This window comes from Chiloscyllium plagiosum, chromosome 14 (assembly GCF_004010195.1).
Source record: "Chiloscyllium plagiosum isolate BGI_BamShark_2017 chromosome 14, ASM401019v2, whole genome shotgun sequence".
NCBI lineage: Eukaryota > Metazoa > Chordata > Chondrichthyes > Orectolobiformes > Hemiscylliidae > Chiloscyllium > Chiloscyllium plagiosum.
Window position 1 is genome coordinate 72,219,052 of NC_057723.1, and position 21,944 is coordinate 72,240,995.

The 21,944-nt window shown below is 42.6% G+C and overlaps 1 protein-coding gene across 1 annotated transcript in view; it reads left to right on the top strand.

Annotated features, from left to right (window-relative positions):
• LOC122556798 (dedicator of cytokinesis protein 2-like) overlaps positions 1-21,944 on the top strand; it is a 727,415-nt gene that overhangs the window by 550,557 nt on the left and 154,914 nt on the right. The window contains exons 30-33 of the mRNA XM_043703987.1: positions 1,394-1,472; positions 9,736-9,836; positions 13,335-13,393; positions 14,891-15,039. Coding sequence (XP_043559922.1) covers positions 1,394-1,472; positions 9,736-9,836; positions 13,335-13,393; positions 14,891-15,039 — 388 coding nt within the window. The remainder of the gene's footprint in view (positions 1-1,393; positions 1,473-9,735; positions 9,837-13,334; positions 13,394-14,890; positions 15,040-21,944) is intronic.

Here is a 21,944-nt window from a genome sequence, read left to right on the forward strand (position 1 = left end):
CCCCCCCCCCCCCCCCCTCCGCCCCCCCCCCCCCCCCCCCCCGACACAATTTAGTTTACCTCCTTCATCTTTATTCTGGGTCCTGGAAAGAGAGAGAACGATCACCCACGTGCACAGGGACGAGAGTTCCTGGTCTTCTCTGGAACAGCAGTTTTTTTAATGAATTATATCGTCATTTTACAAGGAGGAGCATCCAGATAAGGCAACATACATGTTGTTTGGGTGACCGTTACAACCAACAGCGTATCTGAGGCATACAGGCACACACACACATACAGGCACACACATAGACACACACACACATGCAGACACACACAGACAAACCCACAATTGTTTACTGCAACTTTTTAACAGGTTCCACCTTTGCCCTGTAAGGGTCAATGTTGGAGACAATATCTGGGGAAGGGTAGTTTAGGGTGCACCCCTCTGTCGAACCCTAGGGAAAGTGTCGGCGGAGAGAGGGCGGGAGGTCAGTCATTTGGAGTCAGTGCCTGGGCTCCCATCGATGTCCAGGACTGTTCTCAGCAGCAGTTCAGTAAGCTGAGTTCACTTTTAATTACTGTGAACAAAAGACGCGATCAGTGTTGGAAACACCTCTTTAATGTAATGTTTCTATCGGGACCTTGCGATCTTCGGATAATCTGAGATTCGGATAATTGATATTTGGATAATTGATGTTCCTCTGTATGTAGAGCACTTTTCACAACCTCAGAGCGTCATAAAGTGCTTTGCAACAGTGAGTGAACTTATGAAATATTGGCACTGATGTCGTGTATGGAAATGTAGCAGCCAATTTGAGCACAGCAAGTTCCTGCAAACAGTAACATAATGATACATATACATGTTCAACAAGAGCTATATAATCATGAGATCAGTTCTGTGATTAGGATCTGTTTTTTATCATGTTTATCAATTGGACTCTCAATGTGGTTGAAAGAAGCTACACATAATCATCACCGAACCTCAGCAGGTAGAGGAGACATGTCCAAGCATTTAGCCTTCTGGGAGCCAGGCAGCACATGGGGACAATACTTCTCTGGTGCATACTCCACAGCAACCCCTTGACCAATCAGTGTCAACTTGACAACCAATCAGCACTCTTGTTTCCAGCAACAGAACTGTTGATTTCTTCGATAGTTTCCATCCATCAGGCGCAAGATGAAAATCTTTAACAACATATTTCTTCTGCAGTGTACAACCTCCTGGTTTTAAACTGAGATCACTGACACTCCATTCAGTTTCACCTGTACACTCTGCAGGGAAAGAAATGTTTGTGTTATCTGACTGGGCTAAGTTTGATCCCAGCTTCCAAAGTACAATGAGAGTTTACCCAGCCTTTCCAAGCAGGCATTTTAATAAATCTGGATTAATTCATTGTTTCTTTTTATTGTAGAGTCTTTCTACGAGCCATTAACAAGTTTGCAGAAACTATGAACCAGAAATTCCTAGAGAATATGAACTTTGAGCAACAGGTAAGTCAACATGTGAGACATCTGTTTCAGTCTGCTGCACCTGAATGATAATGGAATCTTTCTAAAGCACCAACAATCTTCAAGACCATTTCACTTTTGATGGTAACTGAATGAGATAACTAGATAATGGCTTTAATCAGAATAAGTGGCCCTGGTTGGTTCATAGAGGTTTGAGGAACTAGTAGGCTGTCTTCGACTCAGTCTAAGAGATGCAATTTTCAGGACAGTGCAGGAAATAAGATCTTTTGTTGTTAAGCTTGCTTGAAAGATGAAGGTCTTTGTGGTTATCATTTCATGGCATGGGGGTGCTGCTCGAATCCCTACAGTGTGGAAACATGTCATTTGGCCCAACAAGTCCTCACTGACCCTCCGAAGACTAAACCAACCAGACCTACCGTATTATCTACATTTACCGCTGACTAACGCAGTTAACCTACACATCCCTGAACACTCTGGGCAATCTTGCCCTGGAAAAACTGGCGGTTGAACACTTAATGAAACTGCTGCAGTCCCAGTGATAATGCACCCACTGGTTCTGTGAGGTAGGGAATTCCAGGAATGTGATTCAGCGACACCGACGATATATTTCATAGTCAGTACGAAGTAAGGCTTGGAGGGGAACTTGCTGGTAGTAGCCTACCCAAACATTTGCTACCCTTGTCCTTCCAGGTGGAAGATTTCATGGCTTTGGAAGAGACTGTTCAAGGAACATTGTTGGAGCTAGTAGACAGCTGTCAGTGGAGGGACCAAAAGTTGGCTGTGGGGGATGGGGTGCCAATCAAGTGGGTTGGTTTGTTTTGCAAGGGTTCAAGCTCCTTGAGTGTTATTCGGGCTCCCTCACTCGTCCAGATCAGCAGAGAGTACTCCATTTTTCTCTTGTGAATAGGCTTTAAGGAATCAAGCAATGAGTTATAAGGCTGACCCGAATAACTTTTCGGATCCATTGTATCCCCTAGGATGGTGATGAAGGGGCAATAATCAACGGTAAGGCCATTCAATGTCAAGGAGACATGGTTGGATTCTTTTTCATTGAAGATTGGTGAGGCCTCTTGTAGAAAACTGTGCCAAGTCCTGGTCGCCCAGTTATAGCAAGGATATTATTAAGCTGGAGAGGATTCAAAGAGATTTGCCAGGAGATCACCAGGTATGGAAGGTTTGAGTAACAAAGAAAAGCTGGATAGGCTGAGACTTTTTTTCACTGGAACACAGAAGATTGAGAGGTGATCCTATAGAAGTTTATAAAATGATGAGGGGTTTAGATAGAGTTAATGACAGTTGTCTTTTCCCTAGGACGGGAGATTTCAAGACTGGGGGGTACATTTCAAGGGGATAGGAGAAAGATTTAAAATTGACGTGAGGGGAAAATCCTATACATAGGTTTGCGCGTGAAATGAACTTCCTGAGGAAGTGATGGATGTGGGCACAATTACAATGATTAAAAGATATTTGGATAAGTACATGAATAGGAAAGGTTTGGGGGGGATATGGACTAGGAGCAGGCAGGTGGGACTAGTTTAGTTTAGGATTATGTTTGGCATGGACTATTTGGACCAAAGTATCTGTTTCCATGCTGTATGGCCTTTGTCTGGTACTTGTGCGAGATGAATGTTGCTTATCTGTCCAATGCAATTGAACACAGACTGCTTCAGCATCTGAAGTCCATTAATTGTCTTCCATCGAGTACAGAGGAGGATTAGATGTTAAAAAGTGGGAGAGGTTTCAATACTACAAATAAGGAGCAACCTTTTTTGCCCGTAAAAAAATTGCCAAATCAAGGTCAGGGGTTTAAAGATGCTGATGAAAGACCAGAGTTGTGAGACTTTTTTTTGCACACAGTAACTTGTTATGATTTGGATTGTACTGCCTGAAAGAGTGTGTGAGATGAGTTCAGCGGTAAATTTCAAAAGGGAATTGGACAAACATTTGAAAAGGAAACAAAATTACAGGGCTTATGGACAAAGAGTGATGAAGTGTGACTAATTGAAAGCTCTTTCAAATTGCTGGCACTAACTCAATGGTCACACCTTCGTCAGTGCATTGCATGTTCCATTGAAATATTCTCAATTCAATAGGGATCCATTATGTTTCTCGATGATGTGGTGAGAACAAAGCAATTTTCAAAGTGAAAATGTCCTTATATTCATATTTAGAGAAAGAAATTGCACTTATGTAGTACCTTTCACACCATCCCAAAGTGCTTCAAAGTCAATAATTTACTTTTTGAAGTGCAGTCATTGTTGTAATGTAGGAAACAGTTTTCTTTCACAGACAGCACTAAGATAACACAATGTTTGTCTGACTCCACTGCATTTTAGTGGAGATAGAATTATCGTGGAGAATATGAGACCATAACATAAGAACATAAGACATGGGAGCAGAAGCAGGGCATTCAGCCCCTGGAGTCTGCTTTGCTGTGAAGGTGATCATAATTAACATAGAACAGTACAGCACAGGAACTGCCCCTTCAGCCCACCATATCTATGCTAACCATGATTTGGAGATGCCGGTGTTGGACTAGGGTGCACAATGTTAAAAATCACACAACACCAGGTTATAGTCCAGCAGGTTTAATTGGAAGCACACTAGCTTTCGGAGCACCGCTCCTTCATCAGGTGGTAGACCTGTTGGACTATAACCTGGTGTTGTGTGATTTTTAACCTTATGCCAACCATGTTACCATTCTAAACTAATCCCATCTGCCTGCACATGGACCATATCCCTCTACTCCCTGCCTTTTCATGTGTCTGTCTAAATGCCTTTTAAGTGTTGTCATTGTTTCTGCTCCTACCTGATAGAGTCATAGAGATGTACAGTATGGAAACAGACCCATCAGTCCAGCTCGTCCATGCCGACCAGATATCCCAACCTAATCTAGTCCCATTTGCCAGCACTTGGCCCATAAACCTCCAAACTCTTCCTATTCATATACCCATCCAGATGCTTTTTAAATGTTGCAATTGTTCTAGCCTCCACCACTTGCTCTGGCAGCTCATTTCACACACACACCACCCTCTGCATGAAAAAAGTTGCCCCTTTTGTCCTTTTTTATATCTTTCCTTCTCACCTGAAGCCTATGCTCTATAGTTTTGGACTTCCCTACCAGAGACAAAACACTAATTCTTTCATTCATAAGTTCATAAGATATAGGCTCATCGAGTCTTCTCCGCCACTCGATCGTGGCTGATATGCTCCTCACCCCCATTTTCCTGCCTTCCCTCCATAACCTTACAACCCATTACCAATTAAACATCTGTCTAATTCCTCTGTAAATGTACTCACTGTCCCAGCACTTTGGGGTAGCGAACTCCACAGATCCACAACCCAACTCTGTTTTAAATTTGCTGCCCCTTATGCTAAGACTGCGACCTCTCGTCCCAGAATGCCTCACAAAAGGAACCATCCGCTCCATCCACACCTTTTATCATCTTGATCACCTCCATTTGGATACCTCTCATTCTTCTAAATTCCAGACAGTATAGGCCTAAACTGTTCAAGCTCTTTTTGTATGACAAATCCCTTTTCTCTGGGATCAGCAGACTGAACTGCCTCCAACATCTTCTAAATCTTTCGTCAAATAAGCGGACTAAAACTGCATACAATACTCCAGGTGTGGTCTTACCAATGCCTTATATATTTGCAACATTTAAAAGGCATCTGTATGGGTATATAAAGAGGAAGAGTTTATAGGGATATGGGCCAAGTGCTGGCAAATGGCACTTGATGAGGTTGGGATACCTGGTCGGCATGGACGAGTGGATCTGAAGTGCCTATATCCGTGCTGTATACCTTTATGACTTTCCGATCTCACAGTCCCCTTTGTATTGAGTTGAAGAGTCTTTACTTGCTTCAGTGCAGCATGGTGGTTCTTTGGTTAGCACTGCCTCCTCACAGCAACAGACACCTAGATTTAATTCCACCCTCAGGTGACTGTCTGTGTGGAGTTTGCACATTCTCCCCGTCTCTGCATGGGTTTCAGTGCAGCATGGTGGTTCTTTGGTTAGCACTGCCTCCTCACAGCAACAGACACCTAGATTTAATTCCACCCTCAGGTGACTGTGTGGAGTTTGCACATTCTGCATGGGTTTCCTCCAGGTGCTCCGGTTTCCTCCCACAATCCAAAGATATGCAGGTTAGGTGGATTGGCCTTGCTGAATTGCCCGTAGTGTCTCGGTGGATTAGTCACGGGAAACGCAGGCTTACAGGGATCGTGTAGGAGCGTGGGCCTGGGTGGGCTTCTCTTTGGAGAGTCAGTGTGGACTCAATGGGCTGAATGGCCTATTTCCACACAGTAGAGATTCTCAGCTGCAGGAGTTGGGTCCACAAACTCTCTTGCTGTTGCGCTATTACTGAACGTTATCACCAACCCTAATCCTGAATCCACTGCTTACAGCAATTTAAATCGAACAGGACCGACAAAGGACCGTGTTTGGGGAAAGTGAACAAAAGACAGTTTTATGAAATTCTGTAGATGAATTATATGTGAATGCTCGGAGAGTATCATTCATCTCCTGCCTCCGGCCATCTGATGTAAGCTGCCATTGTCATTCTGGTTATGAGGGAGACAGGGTTGAGAGATGTTATGTCAATTCTGTTGTTCCTGCAGCTAAGCAAAAGTGCAGAGGCTGGATTCCAAGGTAGACAGGCAGGAGGCTGGAAGAAGAGAGCAAGCCAGGCAGCAGCAGGAGGTGGAAAAGTCAACATTTCGGGTGTAACCTTTCTTCAGGACTGGGGTTGGTGTAAGGGGAGCTGCAGATAAAGGGTCGTGAGGCGGGGATGGGTGAACACAGGTAGAGAGAACAGTGTAACAGCCAGCGAGAGAAAGCAGTGCTTCTGCCAATGAACAGCAGTCACTGGGGGAATTTCCTTGCGGAACTCCCAGCATCTTTTAATTCACCCACTCTAAATAATTAAGCGTGCCGCAGCACATAACTGGATCAGAAAGAGCGAGGAGCCTGTGCCTGTCATCCAAAATAGCGAGATGTCCAAGTTAATAGACAACGGCTTCTCTGTGTGTCAAATGCATAAATCAAGGAGGAGTGATTTTGTAACAGAGCGCTTGCGTTTTTTGCTAAGCCATCTGTAGATTGCAGCAGGGACAGGCATGTTTGAAATCATGGTGAAGAGTGAGTTTGAAACAGCAATGGTATAAGTCAAACCTAACTGTTATTCACAAGGGATATATAAAGGGAGAAAATTGTTTCATCTATGGAGTAAAATGTGAACCAGAGGATACAAAAGCCCCACTATTTTGATGGAAGGAGCAGGTGGGAAGATTACTGGCTGGAAACCCAATGATGTGGCCTTTCTGGAGGTTCTGATCTCTCTCCAAATCTTCCCACACCGTTGCCCTGTCAGTAGCCAGACAACTGAAGAAGAGACTGCCAAGCTGCAGGCTTTTCAGCTGGGAGCCAGAGTTGAGGTGGGGGTGGAAAGGAGAGAGGGTCAGCACCGAAGGGTATCAGTGTGGAAGGGGGACATTGGATTAATTGAGCCGCAGTGCCAGGAGTAAATCAGCCATGGGGCAAAGACTGTGGGGTATCTGTTACCCCTGCGTGCTGGCATTCTGTTTCATGCACAAATACCCCCAGGTCCGTTTATGTTGCATCTGTCTGCATTCTTATCCATTGTCCAATACTCTTTTTTTTTTCCCGACTTGGAGGAGCTGGTATTGGACTGGGGTGGACAAAGTTAAAAATCACACGACACCAGGTTATAGTCCATCAGGTTTAATTGGAAGCACTATCTTTCGGAACAACGCTCCTTCATCATCAGGTGCTCTGAAAGCTAGTGCTTTCAAATAAACCTGTTGGACTATAACTTGGTGTTGTGTGATTGTTAACGGTTTTTTTTGGAACTCCTTTCCAAAATGAACTTCACATTTTTTCACATTATACTCCATTTGCCAACATTTAACTTATCAATTTCTCTCTGTAAACTATTTGCATTCCTCTCATTCCTCCCCTTTCACTTATTTTTCAGTTGTCTGTAAATTTACCAATGATGCATTCGCTTCCTTCCTCCAAGTCATTAATATACACTGTAAACAGATGCGGTCCCAGCTCTGATCCCTGTGGATCCCCACTGGTCTCAGGTCACCAACCTGAAAAAGAACCCTTTATCTCCATAGCTGTTTACTGCCCACTAGCCAATTGTCTATCCATGCCACTCCACCTCCTACGACATTGTGGCCTCTTAACTTATAACTTAACCTTCTCTGAGATACCAGGTCTTTTCCCCAAAATAAGGGAGTCCAAAACTAGAGGGTATAGGTTTAAGGTGAGAGGGGGAAGACTTAAAAGGGACCTGCAGTGTAACTTTTTCATCCAGAGGGTGGTGCATGTATAGAATGAGCTGCCAGAGGTAGTGGTGGAAGCTGGTACAATTACAACATTTAAAAGGCATCTGGATGAGTCTTTAAATAGGAAGGGTTTAGAAGGATATGGGCAAAGTGCTGGCAAATGGGACTAGATTAATTTAGAATATCTGGATGGAATGGACAAATTGGACCGAAAGTCTGTTTCCACACTGTACATCTCTGTGATTCTATGACTCTATGACCTCATTGAACACCTTTGGAAGTCTGAATACAGCACGTCTACTGGCTCCAACTCTCAGACATCACATGACACCAGGTTGTAGGCCAACAGGTTTATTTCAGGCCCATACAGGTGTACATCGGTACACGTGACAATAAATCCAATCAAATAAGGATGGGCTATAAATGATGGCCAATCCAGTGATGCCCATGAATGAATAAAAACAAACTCTCTCCCAAATTCATTTTCAAAAGGGCTTTGATATTCACTTCGAACTCCCTCTTCTGTTTCATAAAGTTAAAGGAATTCTTTTTCTCAGTTTTTGAATTCCTCATGAGTTTGCACTTCATCATTTATTTTATCTCACTTTATTATCTTTTGAGTCCTCCATTGCTGAATTCTGAATTTACCCCAGACTTCAGGACCATCATTGACTTTTGACTCCTATGTCCTTTATCTTTCAACTTTGCACTCACCTTAACCACCTTGGTTAGCTATGATTGGTTTATCCCTCCTCACCGGGAATATATTCCAGGTAAAGACAGCAGAAGTCCTTCATGAAAGGGCATTCATATACCAGATGGATTTTTCCTGCCAATCAGCAATGGTCTCACAGTTATCATTAGACTTGTTTTAATCAAATTCCATTTGCTATGTGGGATTTGTAGCTAGTCCGCATTGCATTACCTGGATCTCTGGATTACTAGCCTAGCAACAATACCACTATCACCTTACCTTTAACTCACTAAAAACTAGTGGCCTGATATGCAAAGCTATTAACGAAAGATATTTGATTTTGCCCTCATCTCAAGAAGGGAGCAGCAACACAAAGGATAGAAATTACAAGATTGTAGTGTTGATTTCAGGTTAAACACAATTTAATGTACTGAGTTCAGCTCTCCGACTGCATACCTAAAGCATCAAGGCATTAGCTTTGGGAAGTGCAAAATCAAATTACCACAATAAAATATGGGTTAAAAACATTAAATTCTGAGGATAGGTTTTATAAACTGGTCTTGTTTTTTCTGGAGGGAAGGGTGATTTAATTGCAATTTCAAGGATTATCGAATGCTGTAGGATAAACACAGGGAAATGAAACCCTCTGATGGGGGAGTTCATTACAAGGGAAAGTATACTCAAAAGTCAGCCCTGTACTATCCAAATGTGTTGTCAGGAAGCCCCTTATTCATACAAAGGACAATGGAATGTAGATCTCTATTCTCAATAGCTATTGGGTCAGACCAAGTAAAAATTTCAGAACTGAGATCTTTGTGAGTTCAGAGTATTAAAGGATATGGAACCAAAGCAACCAAATTATGTCAATTTCCAAATCATCCTTGATCTAATTAAATGATTGACAAAGATTAAGGTTGACTCGCTTACTCTTCAAGTCCTCTGTTAGCAATTCCTTCAATCTGTTCCTCTGGACATCTGTTGTCCCCTGGTTTATGCCAACTCATTATGAAATGATAAATCTGGAAACAGTAAAAGATAAAAAAAATCCTATATAACAAATATAAATGAGAAATATTGTGACAATTAAGTTGCTAGAAGCTTACAAATATTGCTTTTATTGTATTGTTTGAAAAAAGAACCAACTTTTTTTTCTGAATAATTTACATTAGGCCCAGCCACGATGTAGAGATGTTATTTAAATAGTGATAGTTTTGATGTGCAGTAAAATTTAATTATGTCTCTGTGTAATTTTTGGATGTTTTTATCTCTAGTTATGGAATAATTACTTCCATCTGGCTGTAAAATTCATTACTCAAGATTCACTACAACTGGAGCATTTTTCTCAGGCAAAATGCATGAAAGTCTTGAACAAGTGAGTGTGATTCACTAATAGTTTTATTATTCAGTGCCAACTATGATCTTTTAGAGTTGAAAGTGAAGAAACAACAGAATAATAAAATGTCATTCAGTTCCAACTCACTTGACAAAATGAAGCCTTGGTGGTTTACCGGAAGTGTACATTGACCAAATCCAGCCTACAAATCCTGAGGAACTTAGATCCATCTGTAATGGTATTTTTTACTTGCTGGTTTGCCCTATTTTTGTCTTGCAGATGTGGGGTTTTGAAAAGTTCTTCATACTCCTGTCAACTGGTTACCTTTGTCGCCTCTGAATGGATCGTTTTAATGTTCCCATAATTGGACACCAATCCACCACACTTTGTACTCAACCATTCACATAACCCTAATTCAAATCCTAAACCTTATATTTAATTACCTCTTCATTTCTAATCTAAATCAGTTTCTCGTTTTTCAACATCTAACATTTTCATTCTTTTGTTAAATTGTTTCATGATCTTCTCTCTCCACATCTCTTTCAGTCCCTCAAGGTCCTCAAGATCTCTCTGTACCTTTTACTCCATTCACTTCCAACTGGAGATAATGGCCCACTTAGCTGCAGACAATTAATTCGATCTCTAACACCCTCCAATCTTTCGCCACTTCTTCCTTCTTTAAAGATCCTCTTTAGAATGCATCACATAGACCAAGCTTACCATCATTTCCTAAATTTTACCAAATCTTGCTCAGCTTGGCACAGGATGTGTTTCGCCTGAGTACTCTCTGCAATGTCTCTTGAGGTTTCTTTTTACATTAATGATGTGATACGAATGCTAGTTTTAGTTTCTAATATAAAGTCTGAATACAAGATTAGTCCGTTGCAAATCAATGGGCATTTCCTGTTCACAAAGCTCTTTGGTAAATGGGCAAAGTAATGGAACATAGAGTTAATTATACTTTGTACCTGGACCATGAAGCAGCCTGCTATGGTTTTAATAAACTAAAAAAAACTTGGATATTCTGCTTTACTCAGCAATAAATTCTGCTCCATCCATTTGTTTCCAACTGGGATAATGTTATGTTTATCTTCCCTGAATAGATAATTAAACAAAACTGGAGAATATTCATCCTTTCCCAAACCAACTATATCTTGGCCAATGCTGTTTCTAGGCTTGGGGAGCACCTCCACTACCTTGCCCATGGAGTATTTAATATCTCAATTGAATTAATGCTGTGTTCCTTAAAGCTGCAAATTGAATGATAATTATCCACCTAACGATTGATTCGGCTGGATCGTGATGGAAATGATAACAGCAAGTTAACTGAAATTTGGAGATTAAGCGATGTTGTGAATGCGCAGAATTTACGTTGCTCCACAATCTGTTTCACATCATTTATATTTCAGTTTTAGCTGCGTTGGTGTTTTTTGAAAGCATTCTGGAGCTGCACATTAATTGTCTGTTGAACTCACCTCAGGATGTTAAGGTTGGAACTTAACAGCAATAACACTTTCCTAATGACGTGAAAGCTGTTACCATAATGTCAGTCAAACTCACTGGCCTAGGAAGGGAACAATTTAAACAGCTCAATCTCCTTGCTGTGTTCCATTTGCGAGAGATGTTAGAAATTAAGACTTCCAGCTCCAGGTTACATCTGTAAAGGTAGAACAGGGTACACAGCCGAGGCCCTGCATAATTGTATTGATTGAATCACACACATCTGTCTTAATCCCTAATATATTCCACAGCTTATTAATGAGCCAACATAAAAGGAAGAAAGATTTGCATTGTTCCACATCTCTCACAACTCAGGGTGACCAATTGTCATATCAGAATGGAGGAAATGTAGTAATCAATTTGCAAACAGCAAGTGAACATCATAGTCCAACAAGTTTATTTGAAATCACAGCAATGCAACAATAGCAAGACTATCTGCATTAGTGATGGATTAATACTAGTAAAAAAATCCACCCTGAAATGTTGCTATGGGAACTTTTTATCCTGGAGACAGGCCGGCCCTCAGTTTAGCATCTGAGCTGAAAGACAGTACCCTTGAGAGTGCATCAGATTGTGACCGAAATGACTGGAGTGGGACTTGAGCCCATAACTTTCTGATTCTGAGGCCACAGAACTAGCACAACCACAAGGCTGGCAGCTATAGCAAAGCCTTAACAGCACTTACAATCTCAAATTCACAACCCTCTTTACATGCAGTCTCCTCAAATCACGCTCTCAGAACCCAAGGAATTGGGTCATTTCCCTTTCTGGATGCAGATTTTCAGGATCCCTAGGGTCTGAGAATGACCTTCAGAAATCATCTTGATATGAATGTGTGTTGTCATAGCTTTGGTGCTTTTTTACTAGTTACAGCGCCTCCTGCAGTTGAGGAGAATGTGGCGGTTATGGACATAAATGGGAGCAGGAACAGACCAAGTGGTCACTAGTGCTTAATATGCTGTTGCATAAAACCTTTTCTGAATGTCTCCATCAACTCCATTTTCTCTCTTGCCATTGTTATGAAGATATGGGTGCACTGTACCTTTATCAGAGTTAAAAGCTAGCAGAGCTACTTGCCAGCATGAAGTGTTCTGAATCAGATATAATGTAACATGTGGTTCCACAGCTAGTGTAGCTGGTTGCCGGGAAACAACAAAACAGGTTTAAATTAGGCCAACCAGCTTAAATTATACCCCAAAAAATACCAAACTCCAATCAAGTTTGAATTGGGTATATTGACAATCTTAAAAGCCAACGGCACAATCCAATGCTTTGAGGCTATAAGACCGGTGAAAATTGGACAGTTGAGAGGAGAACTGCCGAGCCAACAACATATGCAGACTGCCCAGAGAATAGCCCTCTTAAAGGTACCTTTATCGATCAGTAACCTGTGAAGCAGAAATCCCTAAGAAGAAAAAAAGAAGATTCGATGTCTGGCTGGTTTTTGAAAAGTTGGATTTTGGTAAATCTTAATTGGAGGGGTTTTATCGCACTAGTATTGTAGAAGGGGAAGGTAAAAGGTAGGTTAGAGGAAGGAGTTGTAAATTGATGTTAGTTAGTACTCTGTTATACTTTAAGAAATAAAGTTGTTAATTTTTACTTTAAATTGTTGTTGGCCTCTCAAAGTTTCACAGATTACTGCATGGGATAAATATGTACTGGTTTAAATTAAGCAGGAGGGCTTACCCCGTGTTGTAACACCATACCCCTTCATATGCAAAATATCCCTTGTTCTGTTTTGACTATTTACATCAGCTGAGCACCCAAGTTCTTCAAATGTAGAGAATTCCAAGGATTCATAATCCTCAGAGTGAAAAGATTTACTCTCTTTATTTCCAAATGAATGACCTCTCATCTTGAGGCTTGGAAAGAAAGCTTGTCATATTTTAACATCACAAGATACTTTGCCGCCCGAAAGCAGGGTGAAGAACATGAAGTGAAAATGATAGCAGTATTGAGATAACAAGTCAAAAATATGTTAATTGCAATTTTGGTTGTTATTCAATAAAGTAAATGAAAACACTCCATTACTTTCAGATATGGCGATATGAGGCGGCTAATAGGATTTAATGTTCGTGATATGTGGTACAGGCTTGGTGAGTGAAATACTTGTTCCTTTTTGCTTTGAATAAGGTGAATTTTCAATGTGTTGCACATTAAACAGGACTCTCACTGACCCAGTCTATACATGCTTCCCCCTTGTGATATTGAGTGACAAAAACACCATCTAGATCGGCTGTGGAATAAGCAGACGTGGACAACAGGTGGAGGCCATTCGGCCCTTTGAGCCTGCTCCAGCATTCAACATAACGATGGCTGATCATCGAACTCCATATCCGGATCCTGCATTCTCCCCATATCTTTGGTTCCCTTTAGCCCGAAAGGCTGTATCCAGCACTTATAGTCATAGAGTCATTGAGATGTACAGCATGGAAACAGACCCTTTGGTCCAACTCATCTTTGCTTACCAGATATCCCAACCCAATCTAGTCCACCTGCCAACACCTGGCCCATATCCCTCTAAACCCTTCCTATTCATATACCCACCCAGATGCCTTTTAAATGTTGCAATTGTACCAGCCTTCCACCACTTCCTCTCTTGAAAACATTCAATGTTTGGCTTCAACTACTTCTGCGGCAATGAATTCCACAGGCACCCCACTGTCTAGGTGAAGAAATTCCACCTCACCTCAGTCTGAAATGGCCTTGTCTGCATCCGTAGACTGTGACGTCTGGTGCTAAGATGATGATGTCGCTGTTACTAATGGCCTAAATGCTGTTGGGTGAAAACTAAAGGTCATTCAGGGCTCCCAGTCCTCGTCATGATGGGATGGATTCAAGGTTCTTGCCCGTGATCATTACCCTTTGGCACCAAATGACCCACCCCTACGAATTTCTACCTCATTCAGCAGCCATTCCTTTGTCGGTGCGGGTTGCTGAAGTGGGTGAAAAGGGAACAGACTGTGGATCCACTGTCCTTTTCCCATGCTAACCCTTCATCTAAGAACATACACAAAGTACAATTAGTTGGGCAAATTATTGGATGGTGAGCGGCACTAAGGGGCGTAGCGAGTGGTTTCAGAAGAGTAGGGAGGAAAATTGGAAACAAAAACACGGTATAACTGATGCAAGTTAGGTGTGACAAACAGTAAAGCCAAAGTCACCAATTTTGGGGTGGACATGGTGGTTCAGTGGTTAGTACTGCAGCCTCACAGCGCCAGGGACCGGGTTGCATTTTAACCCTCGGATAACTGTCTGTGTGGAGTTTGCACATTCTCCTTGTGTCTGCGTGGGTTTCCTCCGGGTGCTCCGGTTTCCTCCCACAGTCCAAAGATGTGCAGGTTAGGTGGATTGGCCGTGCTAAATTGCTCATAGCATTCAGGGATGTGTAGGTTAAGTGAATTAGCCATAGGACATACAGAGATAGGGCAGAGGTGGTGGGTCTGGGTAGAATGTTCTTTGAAGGGTCGGTGTGGACTGGATGGGCTGAATGTCCTGCTCCCACATTGCAGAGATTATGATCAAGGGGCGGTGAGGGGTGTTTCCAGGCCCTCTGTTTTCTAATCAGATTTCTTTTATATATTGACTGGCAGCTCAGAACAAGATCCACTTCATCCCAGAAATGGTCGGTCCAATCCTGGAAATGACCTTGATCCCGGAGATTGAGCTCCGCAAAGCCACGATCCCGATCTTCTTTGACATGATGCTGTGCGAATACTCCATGTTCAACAAATTCAGGAAGGTATGGAGGAAGCCAAATATCCATTTCCTATTCTGCATGATGCAGTAGGCCTGGAACTGGTTACAAGTCACAAGATAGCTTGAGATCCGTATTTTCCAAGAATTTTTGTTTCAAAAACAGAAACTAAAAGCAAGGGATGCCATGGAGGGAATAATCATGTAATACCTGTCCACTGGAATTTTATTGCAAGGAATAATATATTTAAGTCAGTCGGATAAGTTAGATCTTGTACTTTAAACAGCTGTGCTGGTGGATGTGAGTTCTTAGTGATGGGTGATACTGTACCCCAATGCATACACACTAAATGAGTATTGTTCAAAAGCAGGAAGAGATAATGGTGTAGAATCTTACAACATGGAAAGAGCACATTGGGCCCAACATTGCCACTGCCAGCTCTTCGAATTCATGTTCAGTTAGTCCTTTTCTCTGTAGTTTTGGCAATATTTACTTTCCAAATATATACCCGCTTTAAAATTTATTGTTGAATCTGCACTGCTTCTGTTATTGCATTCCAGAGAGAAAGGTCAGTCTGCTCGTGAAAATCCTGCTTTTGGCATCTTCCCGGTGACTGAGGTCACGAAACGGAAGCTTGCACCAAGCAGTGGAATATCTCCTGACATTGTATCCCACCTTCCCACTGACCCACCCCTTCCAAATCCAAACTGGATGTTGCTGTTTTCCCGCAGCCCATCTCTGGTTCAGAAATCCGGGTTGATTTACTTTGCTGCGAGTGGTCACTCTCTCAATTGCATTTCAATGCAAACTCGAGCCTTGGGTTGCTGTAGCTAAGCTGAGCGAACAGCAGTGTGGAGACAGACACTAATTATATGGTGTGAATAAGCACTTGTAATACTAGAAAAGGATTGAGTAAAGTGCAAGAAAAAAATAACCTTCTACAAATCAGCATCTTCAGAGGATGAAGGACACAAATTGGAATTGATGTAAGGCTGTGTGTCTTGGCATTAAACAGCAACCAAATGAGAAGGTTTGGTTTTGAGAACAGATTCACTTTGCTTTTTGCTTATGGGTCCTTTTAAGATCATAAGCTCCTGTGAGCCTCACCTCTCACCCACACCATGAATTCTTTGAATAGAAACAAATAATACATTAGGCATGGATTGTTCTAGAATTGGCCTGGATTTTCCAATAGCAGGATCATTGTTTCTGAACTGGAGTCACATGTAAGGTGGATTGGGTAAGGGCAGCATATTTCCCCTTCCCAGAAGACCATTAGCATTCTTCCTGACCATTGGCAATGTTCCAGATTGTATTGAATTCATATTTCACCATCAGGCACGGTGAGATTTGAACCCATTACCCCCTGAACTTTCGGCTAGAGTGCTAATCAAGTGACTTTAGCACTTGGTTAGCACTCCGTCTCTTGGTTAACACTCCCTAAAAGATTATAGTTAAGGTCACTTACACAAGGAAGCAAGTAAGCAGCACTCCTTCCCAACATGCACCTCTCCGGGATGACAGGTGAGTGTATGGTCACCAAGATGTGAGTGGTACACCTGTTCACTCTTTGCAGGTTCTGCCCACCACACTACACAACAGGATACCATTTTACCAACTTTATCTTGCCAGGTTATGGAGCTTGGCTGTACCCTGATTTCAAGCATCAGACAAAAGCGGAATCATAGAGCCATACAGCATGGAAACAGACCCTTCAGTCCAACTCTTCCGCATCAGCAATAAATCCTAATCTGACCTATCCCAATAAACCCTTCCTATTCATATACCCATCCAGATGCCTTTTAAATGTTGTCATTGTACCAGCCTCCACCACTTCCTCTGGCAGCTCATTCCATACACGTACCACCCTCTGGGTGAAAAAGCTGCCCCTTCGGTCCCTTTTATATCTTTCCCCTCTCACACTAAACCTATTCCCTCTAGTGCTGGACTCCCCCACCCCAGAGAAAAGACCTTGTCTATTTATACTATCTATGGGTGGCATGGTGGCTCAGTGGTTAGCACTGCTGCCTCATAGCACCAGGGTCCTGGGTTCGATTGCCGCATGTCTGTGTGGAGTTTGCACATTCTCCCCGTGTCTGCGTGGGTTTCCTCCAGGTGCTCTGGTTTCCTCCCACAATCCAAAGATGTGCAGGTCAGGTGAATTGGCCATGCTAAATTGCCCACAGTGTTAGTCAGGGGTAAGGATAGGGTAGGGGCTTCGGAGGGGCGGTGTGGACTTGTTGGGCCTTAGGGCCTGTTTCCACACTGTGGAGAATCTAAAAAAAAAATGCCCCTTATGATTTTATAAATCTCTATAAGGTCACCCCTCTTCCTCTGACACTCTAGGGAAAGCAACGCCAGCCTATTCAGCCTCTCTCTATAGTCCAACCTTCCAATCTTTTAAATCTTTCCCCTCTCATCTTAAACCTGTGCCATTTGACTTGAAATCCCCCACCCCAGGAAAAAGACCTTGGCTGTTCACCCGATCCGTGCCCCTCATGATTTTATAAACCTCTATAACGTCACCAATCAGTCTCCGACACTCCAGGGAAAAAAAAACACTCAGCCTAGTCAACCTCTCCCTATAGTCAAGCCCTCCAGTCCCGGAAACATCCTTGTCAACCTTTTCTGCACCTTCGCACGTTTAATAATACTCTGCACATAGAAGGGTGCATTGTACTCAGTATTCTAAAAGCCTCACTAATGTCCTGTGCAGCTACAATGTTCTATCCTAACTCCTCTACTCAATGTTCTAAGCAATAAAGGCAACCATGCCAAATACCTTGTTTACCACCCTCCACTTTCCAGGAACTATGCACCTGCACCCCTCATTCTGTTTGTTCAGCAACACTCTCCTGCCGTTAACTGTCTTAGTCCTACCTTGGTGTGCCTTACCAAAATGCAACAAAGCATGTTTATCTATATTTAACTCCATCTATCACTCCTCGGTCCATTGGCCCATCTGATCGAAGTCCCATTGTAATCTGAGATAAGCTTCTTCGCTGCCCACCACACCAACATTTTGGTGTCACCTGCAAACTTACCAACCGTAACTTACTCCTGTATTCATATCAAAATCATTTATATAAATGATGAGAAGCAGTGGACCCTGAATCGATCCTTGCTGGTCACAGGCCTCCATTCCGTAAAGCAACCCACTACCGCCATCCTCTGTCTCCTACCTTCAAGTCAATTTTGTGTCAACTCACGCAGGTGAACAAACTTTCCCCAGTGTAAATTTGTTTGTGGTCAATAAGATGCCAGAATCCACTATGAGAATGCCAGAACAGTCGGTGTGAACACGATGAAGGGCTTTGCCTGAAACGTCGATGCTCCTGCTCCTCGGACGCTGCCTGACCTGCTGTGCTTTTCCAGTGCCACATTCTTGACTCTGATCTCCAGCATCCACAGACCTCACTTTCCCCCTGCTGAACAGGTTGGTAGTACAACGTTAAAAGAGACTCGACAAGAAAGGTGAGGGACATGTCATAATCAAGATCAAATGGCCTTACTTTGACTTGCCAATCATTTCCTGTCCAGCACTGCTCAGAACAGCACAACTTATTCATAGGTTGCTTCATTAATGCTTTTCAATTCAACAGTTATACAAATAGGGTAAACAGAATTTATAACATCAACAAAAAGATCAATGCAACATTGTGGAGATTTGACAACTTCTTCTATTCTGGAGATCACATCCCCATTTGGAGAAACATGTGTTGTTCTCTGTTGTCGTTGTCTGACAATTTGGTTGTCTTGCTGCTAGTTGCTGACACTCAGTGTCACCAGACAATTGTCATCATCAGAGTGTTCTTCCTCAACCCATCCTGTGTAATTGACGTCTTTGGAGAAATTTGAAAAGTGTGACCAAAAGGGGCTCTGATACAAGTATGTGAAAACGATAAGCAGTATCGAGAAAGGCAACTTCAGAATCCAACATTATAATTATTGGAAGAGAGAAGTTTAGCGGAATCTAATAAATATGTTCTTATCTCAGGGACAAGAGGGTATAGTGCTGTGTAGCAAGAATATCTCAGGACGAGCAATCCAGAGGTTGAGGATAGTGCTCTCAGGGTATGGTTTCCAATCCCATCATGACTAAACTTAAAAGCTGGAATCAAATTATGAGCATAAAACCATTTTTGATTGTCATAAAGTCCCGTCTGGTTCTTCAAAGCACTTTAAGAGGGATAAAGTCTGTTGTCCTCATATGGTCTGGCCTATACATGACTCCAGATTCACAACAATGTGGTTGAATTTATTTTTCGATGTTAACTGATGTCTGAAATGGTCTAGCTTGCTGCTCAGTTTTATCAAACTACTTTGGAATAGTCAATAAGATAATAAACTAGGCAGACTGCCCAGCATTGATATATGCATGAGAAACGACAATGGCAAACCCAGCCTTGTCAATGTTACCATATCCTCTTCAGTAACATCTGGGGGCTTATGAAACATTGGGAGAGCTGTCCCAAGACTAGTGGAGCAACAGTCTGATATAATCAAATTAATAGAATCATAGCTTGCAAACAATGTCCCAGACTCTACCATAATCATCCTATTTTGCTGGCAGGTCAGGCACACTCAATATGGAAGCTGTGTGGTATACAGAGGGGGTAGAGTTGCCTGGGAGTCCCCAACATTGTCCCCAGATCTCATGCTACCTCATGATATTAGGTCAAGGTCAAGCAAGGGAACCGCCTGCTGATGATTAGATGAACCCTCCTTCAGCTGATGAATCAGTACTCCTCCATAATGAACACCACGTGGAGAAATCTTTGAAGTTGGCACTGGCATAAAATGTACTCAGAGTGGGGGACTTTAATGTTGGTTACCAAAAGTGGCTTGGTAGCATCATTATTGAGGACACAGCTGTTAGACTTAGTCTGTGGCAGGTGATGAGGGAACCAGCAAGAAGGGAAAATGTCCTTGACCTCATCTTCATGTCTACTTCAATGCCAGGAGCATCCGGAATAAGGTGGGTGAACTTGCAGCATGGGTTGGTATCTGGGACTTCGATGTTGTGGCCATTTCGGAGACATGGTTAGAGCAGGGACAGGAATGGTTGTTGCAGGTTCCAGGATTTAGATGTTTCAGTAAGAACAGAGAAGATGGTAAAAGAGGGGGAGGTGTGGCATTGTTGGTCAAGGACAGTATTACAGTTGCAGAAAGGATGTTTGGGGACTCGTCAACTGAGGTAGTATGGGCTGAAGTTAGAAACAGGAAAGGAGAGGTCACCCTGTTGGGAGTTTTCTATAGGCCTCCGAATAGTTCCAGAAATGTAGATGAAAGGATAGCAAAGATGATTCTCGATAGGAGTGAGAGAGACAGGGTAGTTGTCGTGGGGAACTTCAACTTTCCAAATATTGACTGGGAACACTATAGTACGAGTACTATAGATAGGTCAGTTTTTGTCCAGTGTGTGCAGGAGGGCTTCCTGACACAGTAGGTAGACAGGCCAACAAGGGGCGAAGCCACATTAGATTTGGTACTGGGTAATGAGCCCGGCCAGGTGTTAGACTTGGAAGTAGGTGAGCACTTTGGTGATAGCAATCAAAATTCTGTTATGTTTACTTTAGTGATACAAAGGGATAAGTGTATACCACTGGGCAAGAGTTACAGCTGGGGGAAAGGCGATGCGATTAAGCAAGATTTAGGAAGCATAGGATGGGGAAGGAAACTGCTGGGGATGGGCACATTAGAAATGTGGAGCTTATTCAAGGAAAAGCTACTGTGTGTCCTAGATAAGTATGTACATTTCAGGCAGGGAGGAAGCTGTAGAGCGCAGGAGCCGTGGTTTACAAAAGAAGTGGAATCTCTGGTCAAGAGGAAGAAGAAGGCTTATGTTAGGATGAGATGTGAAGGCTGAGTTAGTGCGCTTGAGGGTTACAATGTAACCAGGAAAGACCTAAAGAGAGAGCTCAGAAGAGCCATGAGAAGACATGAGAAGTTGTTGGTGGATAGGACCAGGGTAAACCCTAAGGTTTTATATAGGTATTTAAGAAATAAAAGAATGACAAGAGTAAGATAAGGGCCAATCAAGGATAGTAGTGGGAAGTTGTGTATGGAGTCAGAGGAGATAGGGGAAGCACTAAATGAATATTTTTCAACATTATTCAATCTAGAAAACAACAATGTTGTCGAAGAGAATACTGAGATACAGGCTACTAGACTAGGTGGGATTGAGGTTCACAAGGAGGAGGTATTAGAAATCCTGCAGAGTGTGAAAATAGATAAGTCCCCTGGACTGGATGGGATTTATCCTCGGATCCACTGGGAAGTCAGGGAGGAGATCGCTGAGCCTTTGGCATTGATCTTTAAATCGTCATTGTCTACAGAAATAGTGTCAGAAGACTGGAGGATAGCAAATGTGGTTCCCCTGTTCAAGAAGGGGAGTAGAGACAATCCTGGTAATTATAGACCAGTGAGGATTACTTCAGTTTTTGGTAAAGTGTTGGAAAAGGTTATAAGAGATAGGATTTATAATCATCGAGAAAAGAATAATTTGATTATGGATAGTCAGCACGGTTTTGTGAAGGTAGGTCTTGCCTCACAAACCTTATTGAGTTCTTTGAGAAGGTGACCAAACAGGTAGATGAGAGTAAACCGGTTGATGTGGTGTACATGGATTTCAGCAAGGCATTCGATAGGGTACCCCACAGTAGGCTATTGTACAAAATGCGGAGGAATGGGATTGTGGGAGATATGGCAGTTTAGATCAGTAATTGGATTGCTGAAAGAAGACAGAGGGTGGTGGTTGATGGGAAATGTTCATCCTGGAGTCCAGTTACCGGTGGTGTACCGCAAGGCTTGGTGTTGGGTCCACTGCTGTTCGTCATTTTTATAAATGACCTGATGAGGGAGTAGAAGGGTGGGTTAGTAAATTTGCAGACGACACTAAGGTCGGTGGAGTTGTGGATAGTGATGAAGGATGTTGTAGGTTACAGAGA